The 24,242-nt window shown below is 46.4% G+C and overlaps 3 protein-coding genes across 5 annotated transcripts in view; all 3 read right to left on the bottom strand.

Annotated features, from left to right (window-relative positions):
• EMB1789 (CCCH-type zinc finger family protein) overlaps nucleotides 1-24,242 on the bottom strand; it is a 72,887-nt gene that overhangs the window by 6,138 nt on the left and 42,507 nt on the right. The gene's annotated exons all lie outside the window — the stretch shown is intronic.
• LOC147459005 (uncharacterized) lies at nucleotides 157-1,068 on the bottom strand. Its single transcript, XM_086510396.1, has one exon. It carries the CDS (start codon nucleotides 1,048-1,050, stop codon nucleotides 643-645), a length of 408 nt encoding a protein of 135 aa, XP_086366522.1. The 5' UTR covers nucleotides 1,051-1,068; the 3' UTR covers nucleotides 157-642.
• LOC147459004 (uncharacterized) lies at nucleotides 1,897-3,482 on the bottom strand. The gene has a single exon (XM_086510395.1). It carries the CDS (start codon nucleotides 3,254-3,256, stop codon nucleotides 1,979-1,981), a length of 1,278 nt encoding a protein of 425 aa, XP_086366521.1. The 5' UTR covers nucleotides 3,257-3,482; the 3' UTR covers nucleotides 1,897-1,978.

Raw genomic sequence — 24,242 nt, 5'->3', positions numbered from 1 at the left:
ATGTGCCAAGGTGGAACCAAACATAAAATACTGTACGTATTCGGTACGTAAGGTACGCAGTCCTGTATGGATTGAGGTTTAAGGTACGTAAAAATACGCACTATTGGTAAAAAACCCTTAAAAATTAGGAAAAACATTTGAAATTTCACAAAAGAAGCCCACAAATATATAAACTATCAATCTATATGGCTAAATGAAAAGGCCTACCTGCATTAAACATCGATCAAGTGACCTACCATGGTCCATATACGAACATGGGACACAATACCCGATTTCAGTAATAGTATGACAGACTCGATACCATAATCTCAAAAGCAACATAGCATTGTAAGGTAAGAGACAATGTACATCAATGATCATACAAGGGTGAAGATCCAAAGATTGACTAATGATGATTAAAATACTGCAAATACAAAACTCAACACTACAATCATCCCGGCATGAAAATGGCATATCAATCATGACCAATGAGAATGACATAGCAATCATGACCAATGTCTGATGCCAACTACAAAAGCTCATAAACTAGCAAGGTGCAAATGCCAAAAGTTAAAACTAATACATAGCATGAATAATACTAGAAAAAACCCAATGGAGTCCTCAGTCAAGAGACTCAAGTCTCTCTCTCCCAAGACAACTAGCTTAGAACTCATCATCGGATGAAGATGAGCTCTCTGCAGAGGAGAGAATGTCTCCATGTGACAAGACATTGCCCTCGTCGTCGTACTCTGGCTCCACAACCATAGACACTTGTGGCTGCTCTGCAACATCCTCAAGATCCTCCTCCTCAGTGGCGTGAATGAGACGAACCGCCTCATTTGCACGTACTTGTGCTTTGCGGACAGGAAGCTTTCCTTTGCGAATGCTCTCACGTCGTGCAATATCTGGATCTGGAGCTCGCTCTTGGAGTGGAATGTTGTATGCCCGTGCTCGCGATCTGGTCACTCGTCGATCCACACTCTCCAACTCTCTATGAAGTAGTCGAAGAATCTCCTCCTGCTCATCTCTCGTCTGCTGCTCAATGTTCTCTATAGTGGAATCAGGCACCATCTTAACCTGCGTGGGATCTACCTGCTCATAGAAAAAACCGAACGTACGTTACAAAGGGTTCGATCATATCATCATAAGTAAAATCGACGAGTTAACAAAACCACATATTTAATATTACCTGCTTTGGTGTCCCCAAAGCATGGTAGGCTCGCACAAGCTTCATGTTGGCTCTACAGTAAACCAACCTCTCTAGTTGCGCAGTGCTTAGCCTATTGCGTATTTTGGTGTGGATCAATGAGTAGGCACTCCAGTTGCGCTCACAAGCACACGCAGAGCAATCCTTCAATTGGGAAATTACAATGATTTAGGGTTTAGTATTTACCTGCAAAAGTGGCAATGGTTTAGGTTTCGTATTTACCTGCGAAAGTAGGCGTAATGCAAGATCCGTAAGCTTGGGAAGACCCTGTCTCCCATAGCTCTGCCACCAAGTCAAAGGAAACTTGGTGGCCTCCTGTCTCAGTGCCACAGGCCGCACAAAGGAAGGACCTAAGCTGTTGATGAAGCTCGTCATCTCAGCATCAATCTCCAGTTGTGTGTCCTAGTCATACCTCAACGAGATGTATGAATCGCGTAGTGCAAGCAAATCTCTATCATGGAATAGTTCTGGCTTTTTGTAGAGAGGATGGAGACATGCAGCCATTCCATGTATAGGACGGCTCGTGAACGTCCACCGACTCTCCACAATAGCCAGTATGTCATCTCGTCTGCACACATCCATCAAAAAAGAAGCATCTCAGTGTAGCAGGTCCGAGCTATCTAAAAAAAAACAATTGCCAACAATTGTCAATGATGCAATCAAGGAAACATACCGCTGCTGAGACAAAGAAGGACACTCTCTAATGTGGCTCTTCATCTACAAGAATAGATGGTAAACCAGCCCTAGTGTGGACCCCTCCATATCCGTGACACGCAGCAACACGAGAACAGGCTACAAAGCCACTGTGAGAGACTGCACCTCTGTCCAAAAGCTCTCATCAAGAACACGCCTCTGGATGTACTTAGTGTTCTCCTGCTGGGAATTGTGCATGTCTCTCCATTTGGGATCCACCACTGTTTGCATCAGGGAATCCCTTAGCTTGAAGAGCCTATGGAGCACCAAATACATATAGGAAAACCTGGTTTTTGAAGGCCGTACCATATCCAACTGGATGTGGCTCCTAAAGATGGCAAGTGCTTGGTGCTTCTTGCGAAAGAAAGTGGTGATCTTTGTTGCATCAGACACAATAGGCAGCACCCAAGGGAGTTTCCCTATCCCCTCCATGAGTAAATCAAGGCAATGTGCAGCACAAGGGGTCCAAACTATGGATGGAAACTCTGCTGAAATCAAGTCACCCATTGCTTTGCAATTTGATGCATTATCAGTGACAACCTGTACCACATTCTCTGCGCCAACGTCTCTAATGGCCTGCCGAATGTGCGTGTAAATGAACTGACCAGTGATATGTTCCCCTGCCTTCCCTGCATCCACGGCTCGCAAAAAATATGTGCCAAGGCAAGATGACACAAGAATGTTGATGATGTGTCGTCGACGTATGTCACTCCAACCATCTGAAATGATTGTGCACCCAAATTGTTTCCATCCTGCCTTCACTGGAACCAAAGCCCTGTCAATCAAAGCCTTTTGCTCATCAAGCATTGTCGTGCGCATTTTCTTGTACTCTAAGCCAGTCCATGTATCTGTGGGACCAACCTGAGCAATAGCCTTCACCATCCTTTTCCATTGGTCAATCCTCAATACACTGAAGGAGATGTTGCACTCAATAAGAGTGCGAGCAATCTCCATCTCCGCCACCTTTTGTCGCTCCTTGATCCAAGATTGAGTATGCACACGCGAGGGCAAGGTGGTCTGCCTAGGCCCTGTGACATCCTCTGTGTCATTAACATCCTCAGAAAACACATCCTCAACATCTTGCATGACACGAGCCCTCTTCCTGTTAGACTGAGCCTGTGCACTAGGTTCACTACTTCCCACCGTTTGATCTTGAGTGTCCGTCTCCCCAAGGTCTCCGAGAAGGGCATCATGAAGAGCATCTTGTGTAGATTGTTTTCCCCTACCTTTGTTTACTCCTGCCATTGCTAGAAATTTTTCTGCAATCAGTTGATCTTTTACAGCAGGCGGCACCTTCTTGCATGCTCCACAATTGGCTGTACATCCTATTGCCGTTAAGTGTCTGACGACACGAGTGACCGTACTGGTCTTCTGCATCCCACAATACTTGCATTGCCAACGTCGTGTACCTGATCCGGATTGCCCTGGAGTCTTCACAATCTCAATGACATTAGTGTGAATGTTCTAGAGGGGGTTGGCTTCGCGAGGCATGGTGTTTTCTTTGCAAGAAAGGCGCTCACAGACCTGCTCTGCACTTGCTCTGCAACTTTTACAGAAGCGCACACTCTCTGTAAAGAGCTTTACTGAAAAAATAAAACGCTACCCTATCGCTGCAACGGACGCCACACGCGCTGGCCAAATTTTTAAAAAAAAAATACCGCACCGTACGGATGCAATCCGTACAGTACGGATCCGTACTGTACGGACGTACCGTACGGATTGCATCCGTACGTACGTACGGTACTACCTTGGTATGTGCCTGGCATTAAGAAGAGTCTGCTATTAGTTGGGCAGGTGGATGTAAAGGGCTACTTCACTACTTTTGGTGGTGGCTCTTGGAAAATACAAAAGGGTTCTATGTTGATTGTGAAGGGCAGCAAAACAGGAACTTTATACTATTTGCATTGCAAGGCCTTACCTGGAAAGTTTGTTGCTATGACTGAAGTTCATTGTCCAATGGAACTTTGGCATAAGAGACTTGGCCATATGAGTGATAAAGGACTACAGGTTCTCTCCTCTCTTGGGAGATTTGATGTGAAAGGTCCTTGCCTTGAGTTTTGTAAAGATTGTATCTATGATAGTAAACAAGTGAAGTTCTCTTATTCGTCTGGTGTCTCTAAAAAGTTGCATGCTCTTGATTTAGTATATTCACATATTTGCACTATGCCTGTGAGCTCACATGGTGGTGCACGCTATTTTGTATCTTTCATTGATGATTTCAGTAGAAAGACTTGGGTGTATGTACTTAAAAACAAGAGTGATGTTTTTGACGCTTTTAAAAGATTTCATGCTTTTGTGACCACAGAAAAGGGTCTCAAGTTAAAGGCCATAAGAACAGATAATGGGGGAGAGTATGTATCACGTGAATTTAATGTTTTTTGTGAGATGCATGGTATTAAAAGGGAGTTAACATCCCCTTATAATCCATCATCTAATGGCGTTGTTGAAAGATATAACCGCACAATTTGTGAGAGGATTCGTTGCATGTTGTCCACAGCTAATCCTCCGCAAGAATTTTGGAGAGAGGCTTTGAAAACTGCAGTTCATGTATGCAACCGTTCTCCAAATCGTGCTTTGGAAAATGGCATCCCTGAAGAGGTTTGGTCTGGCAAACCTGCTTCATATGACCATTTGCGTGTTTTTGGCTGCGAGGCATTTGTGCATGTGCTTGTAGATTAGAGGACTAAGCTAGACATGAAATCCATCAAAGGCATCTTCATGGGTTATAGAGATGAGGGTGAGATGGGTTACAGAGTATGGCTACCTGATTACAAGAAGGTTGTACGCAGCCGAGATGTAGTATTTAATGAGGCAGTGAAGAGCATATTCAGGTACTTAAAAGGTACATTGGACACATGTATATGTTATGGCAAGGGTACACTATCATTGCGGGGATTCTGTGATTCGGACATGGCAGGTGATCTTGACACTAGAAAGTCTACCAGTGGGTATGTATTCACACTTGTTGGAGGTGCTATTTCATGGTGTTCAAGGTTACAGAAGATTGTGGCACTGAGCACTACAGAGGCTGAATATATTTCAGCCACAGAGGCTTCTAAGGAAGCTATTTGGCTTGGCAGGTTGGTCAGAGACTTTGGTCTTCCTGTATATGATCCAGTGCTTGGTTGTGATAGTCAAAGTGCTGTATGCCTAGCTAAGAATGCCATGTTCCATGCTCGTACCAAACACATTGATGTGCGGTACCATTTTATACGACAGGTATTGGATGATGGCCTTGTCACACTGACAAAGGTCAAGACAAGGGATAACCCTGTAGATGTTCTCACTAAGTGTCTTGCTAAGACACAACATCAGCATTGCTTACACTTAGTGGGAGTTACTTAAAGGTACCACATCGGGCCTTTAAGTGGGAGGTTGTCTAAAGGCCCTCTTATAGCCTCTCTTCCTCATTTATTCATTCTTTTATACTTGGGTGTGTTCACACCCAAATGCCATTTAAATGGTCATAAGTTTGTACCCTTACATAATAATAAAACATAGGGCTTTTAGTTGTGTGCCCAAGAAACACACTAAGAAATCGTACGATCTCCTCTCTCCCTCTCTCTGCAACAGCGCTCGCGCTCACTCTCTCTCTGCTCGTGGGCTCTTCTACACCCATCGCTAGCCCCTCTATCACTTCAAAGACAAGGGAGAAGGCAAGCTTTCCATTGAAGCTTAAGCACCTTCAACCACTACTTACACACATACACACACACACACTGTAGTGCATAAAAGCCCCAAATCAGCCCTTTTCTTCTCTCATCAATTTGGGCACCCACTTCAAGCTGGCCTTGTGCTTCTGGATTTGTGAGGTGTCCTTCTCAAGCTTCCCCATCTGACATTTAAGACTAGCCACTTCTCTACTAGTCAAATTTCAGAGCCAATCAGCCAACCATCTCGTGGCTGCCTAGCGAGTGAAACTCTCAGCCACTAGCCGTTTCACACTGACCATGCAATGTCCAAGCACTTATGATTTCAAAAAGAGAAACCCAAACATTAAATAAAAATCAAGGGAAGGAAAGCAACAAATAAAGTTAACGTTTATCACAGCCTCCTGACATACCCCCCTCTTGAAATCGCAAGCGTCCTCGATTGCATACATGATATACATGCCATGGATGATTTAGGTGTATCCACAAGAAAGACTATCAAACATGAGTACCCATGACTAAATGGAATCTTCACACTTTTTTCATTTCTGTCAATTATAGACAAGCATTGTATCTTTAACAGTGTCAAGCAATGTACACTTCTATTGCACTGAATCCGTGTGAACATGAGAAGTGCTAGCTTCAGCATCAACCCCCTCTTGAGCATGCGTCATAACCTTTGACCTTTGCTTTAATGAAGTAATCTGTAGTTTTTGAGCTTCACCAAATAACATCTTGCAACTTTTCTATCTTTTATGTGCCAAAATCTGTTCAAGTATCAAGACCTCATCAAGTTCCTCAACTTCAGGTCGATCTTTGATTGGCATATCCTGTGGCAGATCTCCCACAACAGATCTTAGAAGACTTACATGAAACACATTACGAATCTTCCAATTGTCTAGAAATTTCAACCTATATGCAACATTGTTGATCTTGTCAAGTACTTGAAAAGGCCCATGATTGCGCATATTGAACTTTGGAAACAACTTTTCCTTGCCCTTCACCTCCTTTAACCTTGCCGTTTCGAACTGCAAGAGTTTTCAATCACCAAGTGAAAACAAAAGTTCACGTCGATGACATCATTAGCCCTTTTCTTCTTTGCCTAAGTCCTCTATAAGGCAAGCTTAATTATGGATTTCATCCATATTTTCTACATATCGATCTGCTTCAAAAATCGTATCTTTTGTATGGGAGGAACCTTTCTACCACCCTTGAACAATTTCAAAGGGTGTTGTCACAAACAGTTGACGTGTCAAGTCACTGAAGAATGGAGCCAACCTGCAGATCGTGACCGAGGGGCCTAAACCGTAAGAGAAGCACTAAAAGAAGTTTTACCAACTCGCAAAGTCTTGCAGAGTGGCAAATTTTAAAGACGAGTTCCCACCAACTTTCGAGACCCCGTCCGATGGGGCCCAAGTAGCCTAAAGACATTAAAGTACAGCACGACCCACAAACACACACAATCTCCAACTCTTGCGTAGAAGACGATGATGTTGCAGTTGTACGGATGCCGACGATTTGCGCTGGCACTGCCACATGGCATAATCTACGGATTTTCGCATTTTGCGTTGACTGTGCTCACGTCGCAGCCTGTACGAATTTTGGTGATTTACGCTAGGCAGCTTTTAGTGCCAGTTTTTGGAACCAGATGCTTTTGAGTTTGAAAGCTTTTCATGTAACTGCTTTTCATGACCAAGGGCCTTTAAATATAAGCCAAGAGCTCATTCTCTTGCATGCTCTGCGTGAGGTGCAGAGGATGGAATACCAACGATGTACCGAGTTCAAGCAATATAAAGAAATACCGGAAGGGGTGCCAAGGTTTGGGGCATGTGCTCTCTGGGGTGGAACTTTGCCACTCCCCATCTAGTATGCCGTGCATCTCTTTCAGTTCACAATTGTTATTTGAAGTGTTTAAAGTTGTTCAGTCTGTTCTTTTCCGTTGGCACATGGTGCCCGTCCCAATGACATGTGCCTTGCCTATATACGAATGCAATGTATGTTGTATGCATACTCAAGCAAAGGTAAATATTGTTCTTACTTGCCCTTATTGTCTAACACATCGCATTTAAGCAAGTCTAGGACAATAGAATTGGCCTCTTCTAATTGTCCACCAGTTTGTGGATGAAAGGAGGACGAAAACTTAAGCATCGTGCCCATGTTTTCAAACAAGCCTCTCCAAAACAAACTTGTTATACGAGGATCCACATCACTAACAATTGACTGTGGCATACCATGGTACTTAAACACATTGTACACAAACAATCGTGCAATCTGGTCAGATTTTATATTCTTCCTAACACAATAAAATGGGCCTGTTTGTTGAGCGTGCTAATAATGGTCTATATACCATCATTCCTTGTCTATATTTGGAGGTTTCAATGAAATTGCAATTGCCTAACTCATGGTCAATGCACAACGTTTTCCATGTTTCTTGGTTGAAAGTGTTTCAGGGAACACCTCCAAAGGACGTTTCGGAAGAAGAAGAACCGGAGATCATCGATGAAGCTGAACTCATGGAGCTGGAGCAAGTCTTGTTGCATCGGTTTCGCCATGGTTCGAAGAAACAAGTACGACAATATTTTTTTAAGTTCAAAGATCGAGGAACCCATGAAGCGGTGTGGGTAGACGAAGAGTTGTTGGCAGACTACAAGGAAGCCATGCAGCTCGGTACCAGTACCTCACTTTAAAAAGGAGGGGATGTCACGTGACACATCCAACCCTATGTGTCCATGGACAAGCTACACCATAATAGGGTTCCCGTCAGTCCAATCAGTCTAGATTAGAAGTGATCTGGCACTTTTGTGAGTCTATTTGTAAACCGTGCATGCCCAGTTACTTAGTGTAGATGCATATCCTCTGGTTGCACACCGCATAAGTATAAGCATTTCCATCAGATTCCATCAGAGTTAGTTGGGGGATTTTTTAAGTGACTTTATCCTAATTTTCCGTATTTTTAACATTTTTCACTTATTTATTAAGTGACTTTTGTTGGGAACTAAGTAGGGCAAATTGGGTAAGTTAATATATAAGCAAACCCAAGTTAGCACAATAGGGGAGATGAGCAAGGAGCACAGCAAGCTTTCCAAGCAACAGGTGTTCCCTCCCTCTCTCAGCAAGATCCTCCCCAAGCCATCCTTGGTGAGACCTCCACCATCAACCTCAGCGTTTTAGCATCGCCATCCTCTCTCCTTCCCTTCGTGTTTCTCACCCAACAGCCCATCGCCATCAAGCTCCCTCTTCCTGGCATTTGTCTCCACTACAGGCAGCCTTCCCCTAGCGTTTACTAACGCTAGCAAGACCTGAAAATTCTCAGCGTTTTCAGCCACAAAAACGCAGCCTCAGGCCTGCAGCAAGGCAGTGTTTTCAGCCCTCGACATCAGCCCAAAAACGCAGATTGATCATTGCAAGAACCTCAGCGTTTTTGTCATCTGTATGAGCCTCTACAAATCAGAGATTTTCAGCCATAAATACAGCAGTAAAACAGGGATTTTCAGCCATACGAAACAGCCCCAAGATCACCCAGATTTCCAGCCATTAAGCCCTTGTGGACAGCAGATAGAAGAGAACCAAATTCAGCCCTAAAGTCATCATCGTCGTCATCGACATAGTCCCCGTTTGCATCAATCCATGCATCATCATTGTACACCTTTGTGCAATCAAAAGTAGACCACTCTCGCCGACGAGAGTGGGGCCTTCAAAGGAGGGTTTTACAACCTCTCGGGTGTCGTATCTCTTTTCTCTCCTTCTCTCAGTCTCATACACTTGCACGCACAATATCCACTCACTTTGTTCGTGATCATAGCACTCTCCATACAGACGGAAGGCTCTCTCCTTCCCTAAGAACTAAAAGGAACCTTGAGCAAATCTTGAGAAAATACAACATTCATTCCGCTGCACCTTACATGGCTTATTTGGAATGGTCAATGGTTGCAACAACCCTCGTGCTTTTTGCCTGTCAAACTTGACCTTTTGGCAAATTGCACATGCTCGCACAAAGGCGTCCATATCTCTCCTCAAAGTAGGCCACCAGAACTCAACCACTTCCATTGTTGCATCAATACCACGATGCATTACATACGGTGGGACATGACTTTCTATCATAACCTTATATCCAAATGGCCAAGTGGCACATAGTCTGCTATGCATCATCATATAACCATCCGTAAGGAGATAGTGTTCATGGTTTGTTGTCCATCTCAAAGATCCTTACAAAATCTTCATCATTAGCATATTGTTCCTTCATATCGTCAACCTCATAATGATAAGGAATCGGCAGAGCTGAAATTTGTGGCTTTCTTGACAATGCATCAACCACTACATTCTTTTTTTCTTCCACATACACAATCTGAAAGTTACATGTGGACAAAAAATTGCCCATCACATATGCTTTTCAAAGAACTTTGACTGTGTCAAGAAGTATCGCAAGGTCTAATGATCTGTTTGGACAACAAAACCAGCACCTAGCATCTAGTGTTTCCAACTTGAAAGCGCATGAATCACAACCAATAGCTCTTTCTCATAGACTTACATAGTCTTATCTGACCCTTGCAAGAATTTGCTTTCATAGGCTACTACCCTACTATCTTGCATTAGTACTACACCAACACTATTGCCACATGCGTCACACTGCACCACGAATAACTTCCTGAGATCTGGCAAAACGATTACCGGATCCGACGTCATCTTTTCCTTCAAGAGATTAAAAGCTGAAATCTCTTTTTGAGTTCATTTGTAAGTGACCTCTTTCTTGTGTAAAGCATACAAGGGTCAAGCAATCTCGGTAAAATTACGAATGAATCTTCTATAAGAAGAGCATAGTCCTAAGAAGCTACGGACATCATGCACAGTCTTCAAATCTGGCATGTCTTGATTGCTTCAACCTTAGCAAGATCCATTCAAATGAACCCCGCCAAAATTGAGACCATTCGTGATTGGCACGAATGGCTTGACTTAAAGAATGTTCATGAAGGTCGTAGTTTTCTGGGTTTGTGCTCAAATTATCGGCGGTTCATCCAAAAATTTGCAAAGATGGCTTCTCCCTTGCATATGCTGATTCAAAAAGGAGTTCCTTTTACTTAAGGATCGACAGAGATTGTAGCCTTTCAGACTCACAAGGAAAAGTTGACAATTAGGCCTTGCCAGACTTACAAAAGCCATTTACAGGACGCCTATTTGATGCGGAAAACAATGTTGTGTAACACAGCTTTTGAGGGAAAAGGTTTTGACCGAGTGCCATTGTCCGCCACCTTGAAGGGTGTTGAGCGTTACTTCTATTGGTCGAGGCTCAAAAAGGATGTGAATGAGTTTGTTCGCTGTTGTTTGGTATGCCAAAAGGTCAAGTTTGACAAGCATAAGGCTGGTACTAGGACTTCTACAGTCTTTACCCACTTCGTCCACGTGGCTGGCCGCTTTGTAGCGGCTGCATCCATATTTCCACATTCGCAAGCTTTTTTAATCTTAGGCACATCGCACCAGGTCGTCCGTCGCTTGTGTGGCAGACTGCTTGAGCGCGCGTCGCCCACTCCACTCTATTGATCCTCCCTCTACTCATGCAGACCGCTATGACTGCACAATCTACCACAGTGAAGGGAAGACCTCTGCACGCGAAAGGCATATGACCTTACACAAGCTGACATTGGCATGGGTGGCAAAATGCAAGATGGGATATTGAACTTGAAGGGAGGGCCTCTCACCATAAGCAATCACCTACTTTGCACCTTAAAGGTACGGATTGCTAGTCAAGATGGGATTGCTAGTCAGGGGCTTTTGGAGAAGGATCCCATGCTTCGCAATGCTCTGGTCGATATGTATGTCAAATATAGTGCCCTCACAAAGGCATGAAAATTTTAATATGGGCATGCTCTCGGAACTATCATTACTTGGAACGCGGCATGGAGGCATTGTGCTATCTTCATCAAATGAGAAAAGAAGACCTCTGCAAATGCCATCACAGCATGTGCCATCACATTTGTGATAGAATCTACCATGACATTATTAGTCAAATGCTGGAGAATTATGTGCACAGTTCTTGGTGGTGCTTTAGTCGATACGTATGCCAAATGTGTCTTTCTCGCATAAGAACAAAAAGTTCTTGATGGGCTTCCTCTCTAGGATGTTGTCATTGGGAGCGCATTAATTACGAAGGGAAGGCCTCTCTATAGATGCAAGCACCTATGCTGTGAAGGTTTGTGCTCTTATACAACTCCATCACATGCATGAGAGAATTCATGCATTGGTCGATATGAATGGCGACATGGTTTTGACCCGACTTCGGATGTGCTAGTAGAGGAGGCAGACATCCCCATCTCAGTCTGCTTTCCGGGTTTACGGAGGGAGTACCTTCCACTTCTCTCCAGGATTGGCTCCACCATCGGGACTGTCCTGGAGACACCTCGTATGGCAGCATCAGTAGCTGCCAAGGCGGCTGGCATCCCTTCACTTCGAGTTTTGGTCAGAGATACCCACACGCTCTCGAAGGTCATCCTTCTGCCTCGGGTGAGTGGGGGTTGGTTTAGACAGAGTGTGGAGTACTCGGGTCTCCCGAACCAATGCTTCATTTGCAGACAGATGGCCCACCTAGCGTAGGCCTGTCCACAAAGGAGGCCACGACCTGCACCTCAGCCTCAGCCTCAGCCCCAGCCTGCCAAGGCTGGGCCGCAGCCACAGCCAGCGGCACAGCGCACAGATTCAGAGCCACCCTCCGAGCCTGGGGCTCCAGCGGAAGAGGGGTGGCAGCAGGCCCGTCGTTGTCGACGCCAGGGGCCACAGCGACAGCCTGGCACTCACAGTGGCCCTCGAGTGCCTACTCACCAGCAGTGGGTTCCCACAGGGAACCCATTTGGTCCTCTTGAGCAGGAGGAGCCCCCTACGCCAACCTCCACCTCCGCTTCACCCTCGCCAGCCGCCCCACCTTCAGAGTTCCCCTCCTCCTCCTCATCCTCCCCCCCCGCCCTCTACTCCCGCCCACTCCCCACCTCGCCCCCCCCCCCCCCCCCACAAGCTCCTTCTCCCTCTCCTCCTGCTTCAGTACCACAGTCGACTCAGGAGACTGGTCCCTCGCCGGCGGCTAGGAGATCTCTTGGCAGCGCTTTTGCCACGAGTCGCCTAGCGAGAGAGGGTCAGCCCTTCTTGCGGCCCCCTCTGCAGATTCAGACATCTTCCCTTGCAGCTATCCCTCGTGGTCTGACGAGCATTGACCTCCGACGCCGCTGGGATTTCTTCGATTATGGGTTCACTCGCTTTCTCGGCGATTCCGCAACAGACCACGAGGCAGCCTGCTTCAGGGTCCATGCTTTGTTCCTCGCCGCTAGGGGGACAGAGGCCTTGGACTCAGCAGTTGGTTTCTCCTTCCCCCTCTGTGGTAGGACCAAGACAGAGTGGTCCCTCGACTCAGTGGTGGGATGGTTGCATACACAAGTTCTCGAGTTCTCTCACCACATGGGAGAACTTGGAGTTACAGATTTGCTGCAGACTTTGTGGCCACTGGCCAAGTTTGCAGTGACACCCCCAGACTCAGCAGGATGTAGGCACATTGTGGTGTACTTTTTTGCTGATACGCAGTGTTTGCCTTGCTATGTATACATTCATGAGAACTCCTGGACAGAGGAGATTGCTTTACGCACGGCTCGCTTTGCTTGGGCTTGGGCTAGGCACTCACTGCCGTCTCGCCTATCTAGAGGACGCTCGGATGTGGATTACTCCCCATCCAAGCCAGCCTCGAAGATAGCCTGTCTTGCTGCTGCGGCAACATCTGTTCTCTCTCGCTCCCCATGAGGATCATCTCGTGGAACGTGCAAGGACTAGGTGGGCCCCAGTTTCAGCGACAGCGGGGCCGATTGCGTCAGGAGCTTCAGCGTTGCCTTGTGGGAGGAGAGATTGATCTCCTTATGCTTCAGGAGCACCATTTGTCTGAGAGCCGCATTCGGCGATGTGGTCAGATTTTGTGTGGACGATATGATACCTTTTGGTCAGCTGCTTTTGGACCTGGAGGCAGCCAGGGTGGGATATGTATGACTATTGCGGACTCATTGCAGCAGGCCATTGTGGGCAGAGGGATTATTGTGCCAGGCAGGGCTCAGTGGATTACTATGCAGGTTCAGGGTGGCCTTGTGGGCTTCCTGAACATCTATGCGCCCAATGTGGCGAGTGCTCGTGCAGAGTTTTGGTCACAGATTGTTGAGTCTTTGCCACAGGTTGACCATTGGTGTGTAGGAGGGGACTTCAACATGTTAAAGGACCCTTCTGACAGGATCGGAGGCAGCCATGCTACTGTGCATGGAGTCGAGTTAGCAGCTTGGGAGAGGTTGTGTATGACTTTGAGGGTCTCGGATACATGGCAGCATTCTGGCTTTGTGAGGCCTCCAGAGAGTCTTGCCTTCTCCAGATCGGACCGCAGAGTGGGAGGAGTGAATCTATCGCGGATAGATCGCTTCTACACTTCTCTAGATAGACCACTTCAGTGACTTGGGGGGATCAATGGGCATCCTGGCAGGGACATCCTTCTCGGACCATGCACCATTGATCCTCACAGTGGCAGACAGGCAAAGGAGTGGGAGCACGATGCTTCGCATCCCAGTGCAGGTCTTGTTGGACTCAGCACTCAGAGAGAAGGTAGAGGCTCTCTGGACAGAGGGCATGGACAGCCAGGCTCTACCTGCAGACAGAGTGGCCTTAGGCCTAGCTCAGCTTAGCCACCTTTTTCTCCAGGAGTCTCTAGCTCGACGGGCTGCAGCGAGAGAGGAGGAGCAGCGTCTTAGCCGAGGCATTGCTTCACTACAGAGGATGCAGGAGCAGCATCCAGACAATCCATGGTTGGAGGAGCAGTTACAGCAGGCTCGACAGGAGCTTGCTTGCACAAAGGAGAGGCGTCATGAGTTTGCCTTTCACGGACAGGCATCTCAGTGGACTCACGTGGGTGACAGAGTGACAGGTGCTTTTTTTGAGACAGTGGGACCTCGGCACTCGCATGCCAAGGTCAATCAGTTGAGGAGACCCGATGGGTCAGTTGTTTGTGAGTCCGAGGATATGCGTGCAGTTGCTACTGACTTTTACCGTGAGTTACTGTCGGCTGAGCCCCAGTCAGAGCGACAGGATGCATGCACGGAGCAGGTTTGGGCACAGATGCCTTGTCTTGTGACTGAGGAGATGCGCCAAAGGCTAGAGATGCCTCTTCAGCTTGAGGAGCTGCACACGGTTCTTAGGGCCCTCCCTCGTGGTAGCTGTCCAGGTGAGGATGGGCTGACTCCCAGCTTTTTCTTGGAGTACTGGGACCTGCTTGGCCCAGATCTTTGTAGTGCCTTTCAGTACATTCTGCACACAGACATGATGCCGGATAGCATGAGTGAGGGCCTGATTTACCTCATTCCAAAGGAGGGTGGCTCCTTGGATGAGATTCGAAAGTGGCGCCCCATCACCATCCTCAACTCAGCCTTAAAAATTCTTGCCAAGGCTCTGAGTTTGAGGCTTCAGCCACTTTTGGAGAGCCTTATACATGGGACTCAGACAGGTTTTGTCAAGGAACGCAGTATCCTTGACAACATCTTCACTTTCTGGGAGGCTTCTGCCCTGGCACGGCTCCGTGGGGAGGACCTTGTGATTCTTCTTCTCGATTTTGAGAAGGCATACGACAAAGTTGACTGGGACTTTCTAGAGGGCACTCTACGCAGGATGGGCTTCTCAGATGCTTGGATCAGAGGGGTGTCAGCTTTGTACAGACAGGCTCACAGTCAGGTGCTTTTGGCAGGAGGTAGAGGTGAGCGCTTCATGCTCACACGATCGGTCAAACAGGGTTGTCCTCTTGCCCCCTTTTTCTTTCTGTTCTATGCAGAGGCGATGAGCAGATTTTTGGTGTCACAGCAGGTTGGTCTGAGGGGCTTAGCACTCCCTATACGGGGGGATGAGCTTCTGGACGCTGAGTTTGCCGACGACTCAGCCTTGTACTTAGAGGGCCAGGAGGCCAATCTACACAGATGTGAGCAGGCTTTGGAGACCTTCTGTTGTGCATCGGGCGCACTGATCAACTGGAGAAAGACAATGGCTTTCTCGGTTGGCAGTGCTCCTGTGCCAGATTGGATGCCAGGAGAGAGTTTCAGGTGGATTCCCCCAGGGACTGCAGTTCGGTACTTGGGTTGTCAAGTTGGTTTGGACTTGTCCCCCGAGCAGCAGATTGCTCCTCTTCTCCTATCCATCAGGAGAAAGCTGTTACATTGGAGCTCAGCACGACTTTCGCTGGCTGGTAGAGTAGTGATTGCCCCCAAGATCACCTAGATTTCCAGCCATTAAGCCCTTGTGGACAGCAGATAGAAGAGAACCAAATTCAGCCCTAAAGTCATCGTCGTCATCATCGACATAGTCCCCGTTTGCATCAATCCATGCATCATCATTGTACACCTTTGTGCAATCAAAAGTAGACCACTCTCGCCGACGAGAGTGGGGCCTTCAAAGGAGGGTTTTACAACCTCTCGGGTGTCGTATCTCTTTTCTCTCCTTCTCTCAGTCTCATACACTTGCACGCACAATATCCACTCACTTTGTTCGTGATCATAGCACTCTCCATAAAGACGGAAGGCTCTCTCCTTCCCTAAGAACTAAACGGAACCTTGAGCAAACCTTGAGAAAATACAACATTCATTCCGCTGCACCTTACATGGCTTATTTGGAATGGTCAATGGTTGTAACAACCCTCGTGCTTTTTGCCTGTCAAACTTGACCTTTTGGCAAATTGCACATACTCGCACAAAGGCGTCCATATCTCTCCTCAAAGTAGGCCACCAAAAGCCTCAACCACTTCCATTGTTGCATCAATACCACGATGCATTGCATACGGTGGGACATGACTTTCTATCATAACCTTATATCCAAATGGCCAAGTGGCACATAGTCTGCTATGCATCATCATATAACCATCCGTAAGGAGATAGTGTTCATGGTTTGTTGTCCATCTCAAAGATCCTTACAAAATCTTCATCATTAGCATATTGTTTCTTCATATCATCAACCTCATAATGATAAGGAATCGGCAGAGCTGAAATTTGTGGCTTTCTTGACAATGCATCAACCAGGTTGAGAGGCTGATCAAGAACTTCCTTTGGTCAGGTCGTGACACTCAGATTGCCCGAGCCAAGGTGGCTTGGTCGGTCATCACACTTCCTTGTTCTCAGGGAGGGCTTGGGATCATTGATCCTGCACAGCAGAGTAGAGCCCTTCTTGGGAAGTTTGTCGTCACAGGACTTCTTCCAGGCGAGGAGCCCTGGAAGGAGTTCTTGCTGCAGAGGCTTCGTGCAAGGGTGCCTCAGTCAGGAGGCCCTTGGCAACCTTCGACCAGATGGATCTTTACAGAGTTGCGCCGAGTTGGTTTGAGCAGGAGACTGGAGGACCGTTTCGCTGTGAGTTTGCTTCGATCTTGGGAGCTCTTACGGCATGGCCTAGAGCAGAGACAGCCGACGTGCACGGAGGAGCACCTACGGCAGCCCCTCGTTTGGAACCTCATGGTTAGCACTCAGAGAGGCCACTTGGTTGGGAGTCGGCCTCATGTTTCTTGGGGTCCCATGGCAGCAGGTCGAGCACGCTCTCTAGGTGACTGGCTAGAGTTCACAGGTTTGTCAGAGGAGGTGCAGGGTTTCCAGCTACAGGGCATGAGAGGGGTGCAGAGCCTGTGTCATGACATCTCAGAGTCAGTTCCAGCTGAGTGGCTCGCGCCTCTCGAGCCAGTAGCACCCAGGTGGATGGGAGCCTTCACACGATTGGAGGTTCTCATTTCAATCGGGGCTTGCTCAGAGACTGTCCCAGCCCTGTTCTTCGAGCTTCACGGTGGGGGACGGTTACAGCGAGTTGCAGTAAAGGCCCCGCAGGTAGCAGAGTGTTGTTTCCAGAGGATCCGAGTTGTGGGCATCTGTGGGAGGACTTGCGTCATAGACCCTGACCCAACAGCTCTTGAGACTGGACACTGGAGGCTATGGGCTTGGGAGTGTTGTCCACTGGTACGAGTACAGTGGGATCCTGGTGAGTGGCTATGGAGGGACCCCCTCTCTTCTGCAGACCCAGGAGTCCACTTCTTTCAGTACACTGTTCGGCTTGGACGTCATATACTTGCAGCACAGAGAGAGGCCCGCCCCGCTGCAGCACGTCATTGGCAGGAGGAGGGCCTCACAGTCGAGTTCTTGGCAGCATTTTGGCAGAGGCTGTGGGACTCCAGACAGCCGAGGCGCGTCACTTTGTTTCAGTGGTTGGTCGCACACAGAGCCACGGCGGTAGGGAGTTGGCTTGTACATGGTGGTCTCTCGACCGCATGTGCAGCCTGTGACCAGTTGGTGGAGAGTCAGCGTCATTGTCTTTGGGACTGTCCCTCGGCCCAGCACGTGTGGCTACGAGTTCTTCGGCTGATGCCTTCTCTCTCCACGGCTCAACAGTACACTTGGGGGGCAGCGGCCTGGTCCACACTCACCGGCCCGGCACTTCAGTTTGAGCTATGTTCCACCAGCAAGATGATAGTGATGCAGGGGGGACGACCTACACTCCAGCCTGCTACAGAGCTTATTCCACAGGAGTGGTGCAGTGAGAGAGAGGAGTGTTGGGAGCTCATCAGTGGCCTGACACTGTGGTTCATCTGGCAGGCCCGCTGTTTCCACATCTTTGAGGCTTGCCCTGTGCCACCAGCAGAGACTGTTCGTGACTTTTGGCTAGACCTGATCCATACTCTCAGAGGACAGCTTGAGGGACTACAGGATAGCTCCGACCGCATGCAGGAGCGCCGCGAGGCTTTCCTTCGACTCTGGCGCCCTGGGCCTTTTTACACCATAGTCCAGGGGGTCCTCAGATGGCACTATTGTCCACCTGTGTGGCTCTTCCCTCCTCCCATCTCTTGATTTAGCCTCATTGTATATATGTTGTTTTTTCATTGGGAGAGTCTCCCCATCATGCTTGTTGTAGCCCTCTCTTGCAGAGGTGGCTGTAGCCCTATGGGCAGTTTTCATTAACTAATAGAAGGATCTCTTTCTCGGAAAAAAAAAAAACTTGACCTATGATGGTGTGCGTGGTTCTATCCTCAATGAGGAGATTAGACGCAAGTCAAGTAGGAGTGGCAATGGATTAGCCTATAATGTGCGTGGACGCAATGAAAAAAGGTAAAATGTTGCAAATAAGCAAAGAAATCGCAGCAAAAGTATGGAAAAACAGCAAGACATCACTTGCTATCAATGCGGAAGAAAGGGGCATAAAAAGCCCGATTGCAGGTATTTTAAGAAAGAGCAGGAGCGCAAGAAACAAATGAATGCAAAAGGCAAGAAAAATGACAAAGAGGACAGCTCTACCCCTAAGGAAAGTGAGCCTGAAAAGGCAAACGTGATCTCTAGTGTTATCATTAAAGAGATTGATGAAAATGAAGACACTAGTGATCTTTGTGTTGCATCTTTAGATCCACATGTCATGACTGTTGAGGATATGCATATCACTAAGCATGATGTGATAGATGCTTTGCTTTCTACTCATGATGGCCTGTCACAATCTTCGATTGTTGGCAGTGGTGCCTCTTTTCATGTAACTCCCTCTTTGGAGTGTTTTGTCTCATACACTGTAGGAAACCTTGGAAAAGTGTATTTTGGGCAATAACTATGCTTGTGACATTGAGGGAGTTGGCACCATACACCTGTCACTTGATAATGGCCAGGAACTCACTCTTCATGATGTTAGATATGTGCCTGGTATCAAGAAGAGTTTGCTTTCAGTTGGGCAGTTGGATAGCAGAGGCTTCTTCACTACATTTGGTGGTGGCATGTGGAAGATCCAAAAGGGATCTACGCTTGTGACTAGAGGCAGTAAGAAGGGTACTTTATACTAACTGCATTGCAAGGCATTACCTGGTCGTTTTGTTGCAATTACAGAAGTGCAATCACACATGGAGCTTTGGCATAAGCGTCTTGGACATATGAGTCATAAGGGACTGTAGACTCTTTCCTCCCTTGATAGGATTGATGTAAAAGGCTCTAAACTTGATTTTTGTGATGATTGTGTACTTGGGAAGCATGTAAAAGCTTCCTACTCTCATGGAGCCTCTTAAAAGGCTAGTATTTTGGATCTTGTACATTCTGATGTATGCACAATGCCAATAAAAACTCATGGTGGTTCTCGTTACTTTGTGTCTTTCATTGATGATTGTTCACGTAAGCTATGGGTTTATTTGCTCAAGGAAAAGAGTGAGGTTTTAAATGCATTTAAAAAGTTTTAAACCTTTGTTTGTACTCAAAAGGGTTTGAAACTTAAATGCATACGTACAGATAATGGGGGGAGAGTATGTATCAAAAGATTTTAATGTTTTTTGTGATGACAATGGGATTAAAAGGGAGCTCACTGCCCCTTATAATCCATCTTCAAATGGTGTGGCTGAGCGTATAAATCGCACGTTATGTGAGAAGATTCGGTGCATGCTGTCTACAGCTAATCTCTCGCAATTGTTTTGGGGAGAGGCACTTAAAACCACGGTACATATATGCAACCGATCTCCACATCGTGCACTTGATGGTGGCATCCCTGAAGAGGTTTGGTCTGGCAAACCGGCTTCATATGACCACTTGAAAGTCTTTGGTTGTGAATGCTATGTTTATGTGCCTGTTGACTTGAGGACCAAACTCGATATGAAATCCTTGAAAGGCATCTTCTTGGGTTATGGAGATGAAGGTGAAATGGGATATAGAGTTTGGATTCCGGGGTCACATAAGGTAATTCGCGGCCGGAATGTGGTATTTAATGAACCTAAGCTGCTGAAAAATGCCACATCCAGTGACTTTGATAAGAAAAAGGTGAAATTTCAGCATGATCAATCACTTCCACATCAATTTTCTACTGAAAATTCAGCTCCTTTTGATGTTGGTCATGAGGGTCAGCGTGTTATCATTGAGCCAGATAATAATGGACAGCAAGAAGATGCTGAAATTCAGCCTGAGGGTCAAAATCAGCATGCTAAAAATCAATTACAGCAGCCTGAAAATCAATTACAGCAGGGTATAAATACTGAAAATCACCCTCTAATTGATGGGGTTAATGCATGACGTAGAACCCTTGCCGGTTAATGTAGATCATTGGGTGAGGCGGTCTACACGTGTAAGAAGACAACCAGAGAGGTTTCAGCCCTCTTTGGATTGTGTCTTGTTTGACGGATGAGGGAGAGCCTCTTACATACAAAGAGGCCAGGTCATGTGAAGATAAGAGTAAGTGGGAGCTTGCTATGAAATCTAAGATGCAATCACTGTATGCAAATAATACATGGGAGCTTGTGCCTTTGCCCAAAGGAAGGAATGCTATTCCTAACCAGTGGGTTTATAAGGTCAAATGTGTTGATGACAAACCCAAGTACGAAGCACGTCTAGTTGCTAAGGGTTATGCACAGAAGGAAGGCATTGATTTCCAGGAGATTTTTTCACCTGTGGTGAAGATGTCTACTCTCCGTGTGCTGTTTGCTTTATGTGCTATCTTAGATTTGGAGCTGATCAAATGGATGTGATCACTGCTTTCTTACATGGTGATTTGGATGAGGAGCTGTATATGCAGCAGCCTGAGGGCTTTGTCATTCCATGGAAAGAGCATTTGGTATACAAATTGAAACGTAGCTTGTATGGGTTGAAACAATCCCCTAGATAGTGGTACAAGAAGTTTGATACTTTTATGCTCAACCATGGGTTCAAACGCAGCCATGCAGATCACTGCCTTTACACTAAAAAGGCTGAGGATGGAAGTCTTATTGTGTTGGTCCTTTATGTGGATGATATGCTACTTGCAAGAAAGCATAGAGAGACATTAGATGCATTGAAGAAAGCTGAATTCAGCCTTTTCTATGAAGGATTTGGGTGCAGCTGAAAATATTTTGGGCATGCGCATTAAGGGAGATAGAAAGAAACAATTGTTGTTTCTCTCACAGGACAAGTACATCAAAAAGGTACTTGAACGTTTTCATATGGCTGATGCTAAGCCTCTTGGTGTGCCTTTACCACCATACCACCACACACAAAGCTTAGCAAGCTTGATTGCCCAAAAGATGATGCTGCCAAACAATTCATGAAAGAAATTCCTTATGCATCCGCCTGTGGTTCTTTGATGTATGCCATGGTTGCTACACCTCCAGACATTGCTCATGCAGTGGGAGTTGTTAGCCGGTTTATGTCCAACCCTAGCAAATGACATTGGGAGGCAGTGAAATGCATCTTTAGATATTTGAAAGGTACACAGGACATATGTATATGCTATGGTGGGAGTACACTTGCGCTGCAGGGTTATTGTGATTCGGACATGGCAGGTGATCTTGACACTAGGAAATCTACCAATGGGTATGTCTTCACACTTGCTGGAGGTGCTATTCCTTGGTGTTCAAGGTTGCAAAAGATTGTGGCACTGAGCACTACAGAGGCTTCTAAGGAAGCCATATGGCTTGGCAGGTTGGTCAAGGATTTTGGTCTTCCTGCACATGCTCCAGTGCTTGGTTGTGATAGTCAGAGTGTTGTATGCCTGGCTAAGAATGCCATGTTTCATGCTCGTACCAAACACATAGATGTGCGGTACCACTTTATACGACAAGTCTTGGATGATGGTCTTGTCTCACAAACAAAGATTTAAACCCAAGACAACCCTGCAGATGTCCTCACCAAGAGTCTTGCAAAGTCTCAACATGAGCATTGCATACGCTTAGTGGGAGTTGCTTAAAGGTACCACATTGGGCCTATAAGTGGGAGGTTGTTGAGGGTAAAGGCCCCCTGTGGCCCCCCTCTTGTATAGTGTACACATACTTATACTCAAAACTCACTTATAAGTGAGTACACACATTTTTATGAAGTGTCCGGCCAAAGTGGCCGGACAACTTATAAGTGTACTTAATAAAACAAAGAACCCTCACAAAACAATCGTGGGTTTCTTACGTTTGAGCCTTCTCTCTCTCTCTTTCGATCTGCTGCGCATCCTTCTTCCTGCATTGTGTGCCTATCTCCTCCTGCTTTTGCACACTCCCTGCACCCAACAGTCAGCAATTACAACAACTGTCCGTACGGCAATGCCGGGGGTTCCTGCACCTGCAAAACCGGGGGGGGGGGGGGGGGGGGGGGGGTGTGTACAATGGGCAACCACATCACCAGTTTGTGACATACCCCCCTCTTGAAAGCATTGTAATCGCCCTCGATTATGCTTGCAAAACAGGCAGAAGCCATAAACTATCTTAGCACACACTGACTGTTAGTACCTACGCACTAGGAACACACATCTAGCACATGTACCAATCGACAGTCACATCACAGGACATCACTTGACATCACAGGACATAACATGACAAATCACATTCAACATTCATTCGGATCTTAGACCATGATTTATCTGCAATGTAATTAGCAATCGCATCTAGATCCACTCAAGACCTCATAGATGCCCGATTGACTAATCCCTATTGCAACCATGTCTATCGAGATCATTCACACCAAAATGCTGCAGTCATTTTGTCTATCAGTTCCTGCACTTAAACAAGTCAAGAACAAATCAGTTTCATATCAATCCGGAATTCCATTTCATAAAGTCATATAGCAGAATATTGTCAGCTCTTAGTATCCCTGAAGCGCCACAAAGCCACCCATCAAACTGGCACTCAAGCAACCTCCTTCTCCGAGGATGTTTATCGAGCAAGAATTACAAGAGGTGGTTCAGACAGCTTTTAGACGCAAACAATAAAGCCAAAAGCACGACAAAAAGCATAAGAAAGGAATTGACATCTCTGGTTATTTGGGTCGTCAATCTACTTTTGCATCGACAAGAAAGCAGAAGAAGCGTGTATAATTTGAAGGACTACCCAGTTCTTCTTCTTCTTCTTCTGACACTTCTTCTAGCTCTTTCGACTCGAGCGAAGAAAACACGAAAGGGAGAAAGCGAAGCAAAAAGCAAAGCTTGCAAAAGGGCAAGAAAAAGGCAAAGAAGCCTAAATTTCGCCCAGTTTCTGACAATTTTACTGAGAACTCCTCCGACAGTTCGGACTCCGACAATCACATGTTTTATGCAAAGAAACAAGCATTTCTATAAAGCCAACCAGTATGACTTCCTCGAAGATAAGAGCAAGAAAGTAAGAGAATTCAAAGAAGGTGAACAGTCAATTAAGTTTGACTCTTTTTCTCGATTTCAAGATGCTCCGAGGGCTTTGGCCTTCATACAGCAGTTTGACATAGCTTTCTCTAGAGGGCATTACTCAGAGCACTCCAAGATTCGGAGGGGCTACATCTTTCTTCAAGGGAAATGCTCGAACACGGTGGTCCACCCTTCTACTGAGAAAGGAAGCTCCGGTTAAATGGTTGAAATTCAAAAGGCTTTTTATTTCTTCTTGGCTGACTCGAGAGTACGAACGAGATATACGAACTGCTTGGAATCATCTTCGGATGACCAAGGGAGATTCTTTGGACGCTTATTGCGAGAGATTTGGGAGCTCTTTTCTACCAGCTTCTTCATTTAAGAAGGTCTTGTTTAAAAAACAGATTGAGCGGTTTTGTTGTGGACTTCATACAGAGATTCAAGACTACTGCTTGAAACAAAAGTCGAATTCAATTCAAGAATTGATGGGTCATGCGAAACGGGGTTTTGCCATACACTCGGGCAATTTGACTTAACCCACAGATGTCAAAGAACCCAACAGACTTCTAATAATGAAAGTAGAAAGAGAAAGTTCCCAAGAAAAGAAAGACAAGGATTCACGACCCCGGCTA

This window comes from Adiantum capillus-veneris, chromosome 4, assembly GCF_014529385.1.
Source record: "Adiantum capillus-veneris isolate H3 chromosome 4, ASM1452938v2, whole genome shotgun sequence".
Taxonomy (NCBI): domain Eukaryota; kingdom Viridiplantae; phylum Streptophyta; class Polypodiopsida; order Polypodiales; family Pteridaceae; genus Adiantum; species Adiantum capillus-veneris.
This window is presented reverse-complemented; position numbering and strand designations above follow the sequence as displayed.

Coding starts and splice junctions, on each gene's coding strand:
- LOC147459005 (XM_086510396.1), bottom strand. CDS start 1,050: ATGGTGCCTGATTCCACTATAGAGAACATTGAGCAGCAGACGAGAGAT.
- LOC147459004 (XM_086510395.1), bottom strand. CDS start 3,256: ATGCAGAAGACCAGTACGGTCACTCGTGTCGTCAGACACTTAACGGCA.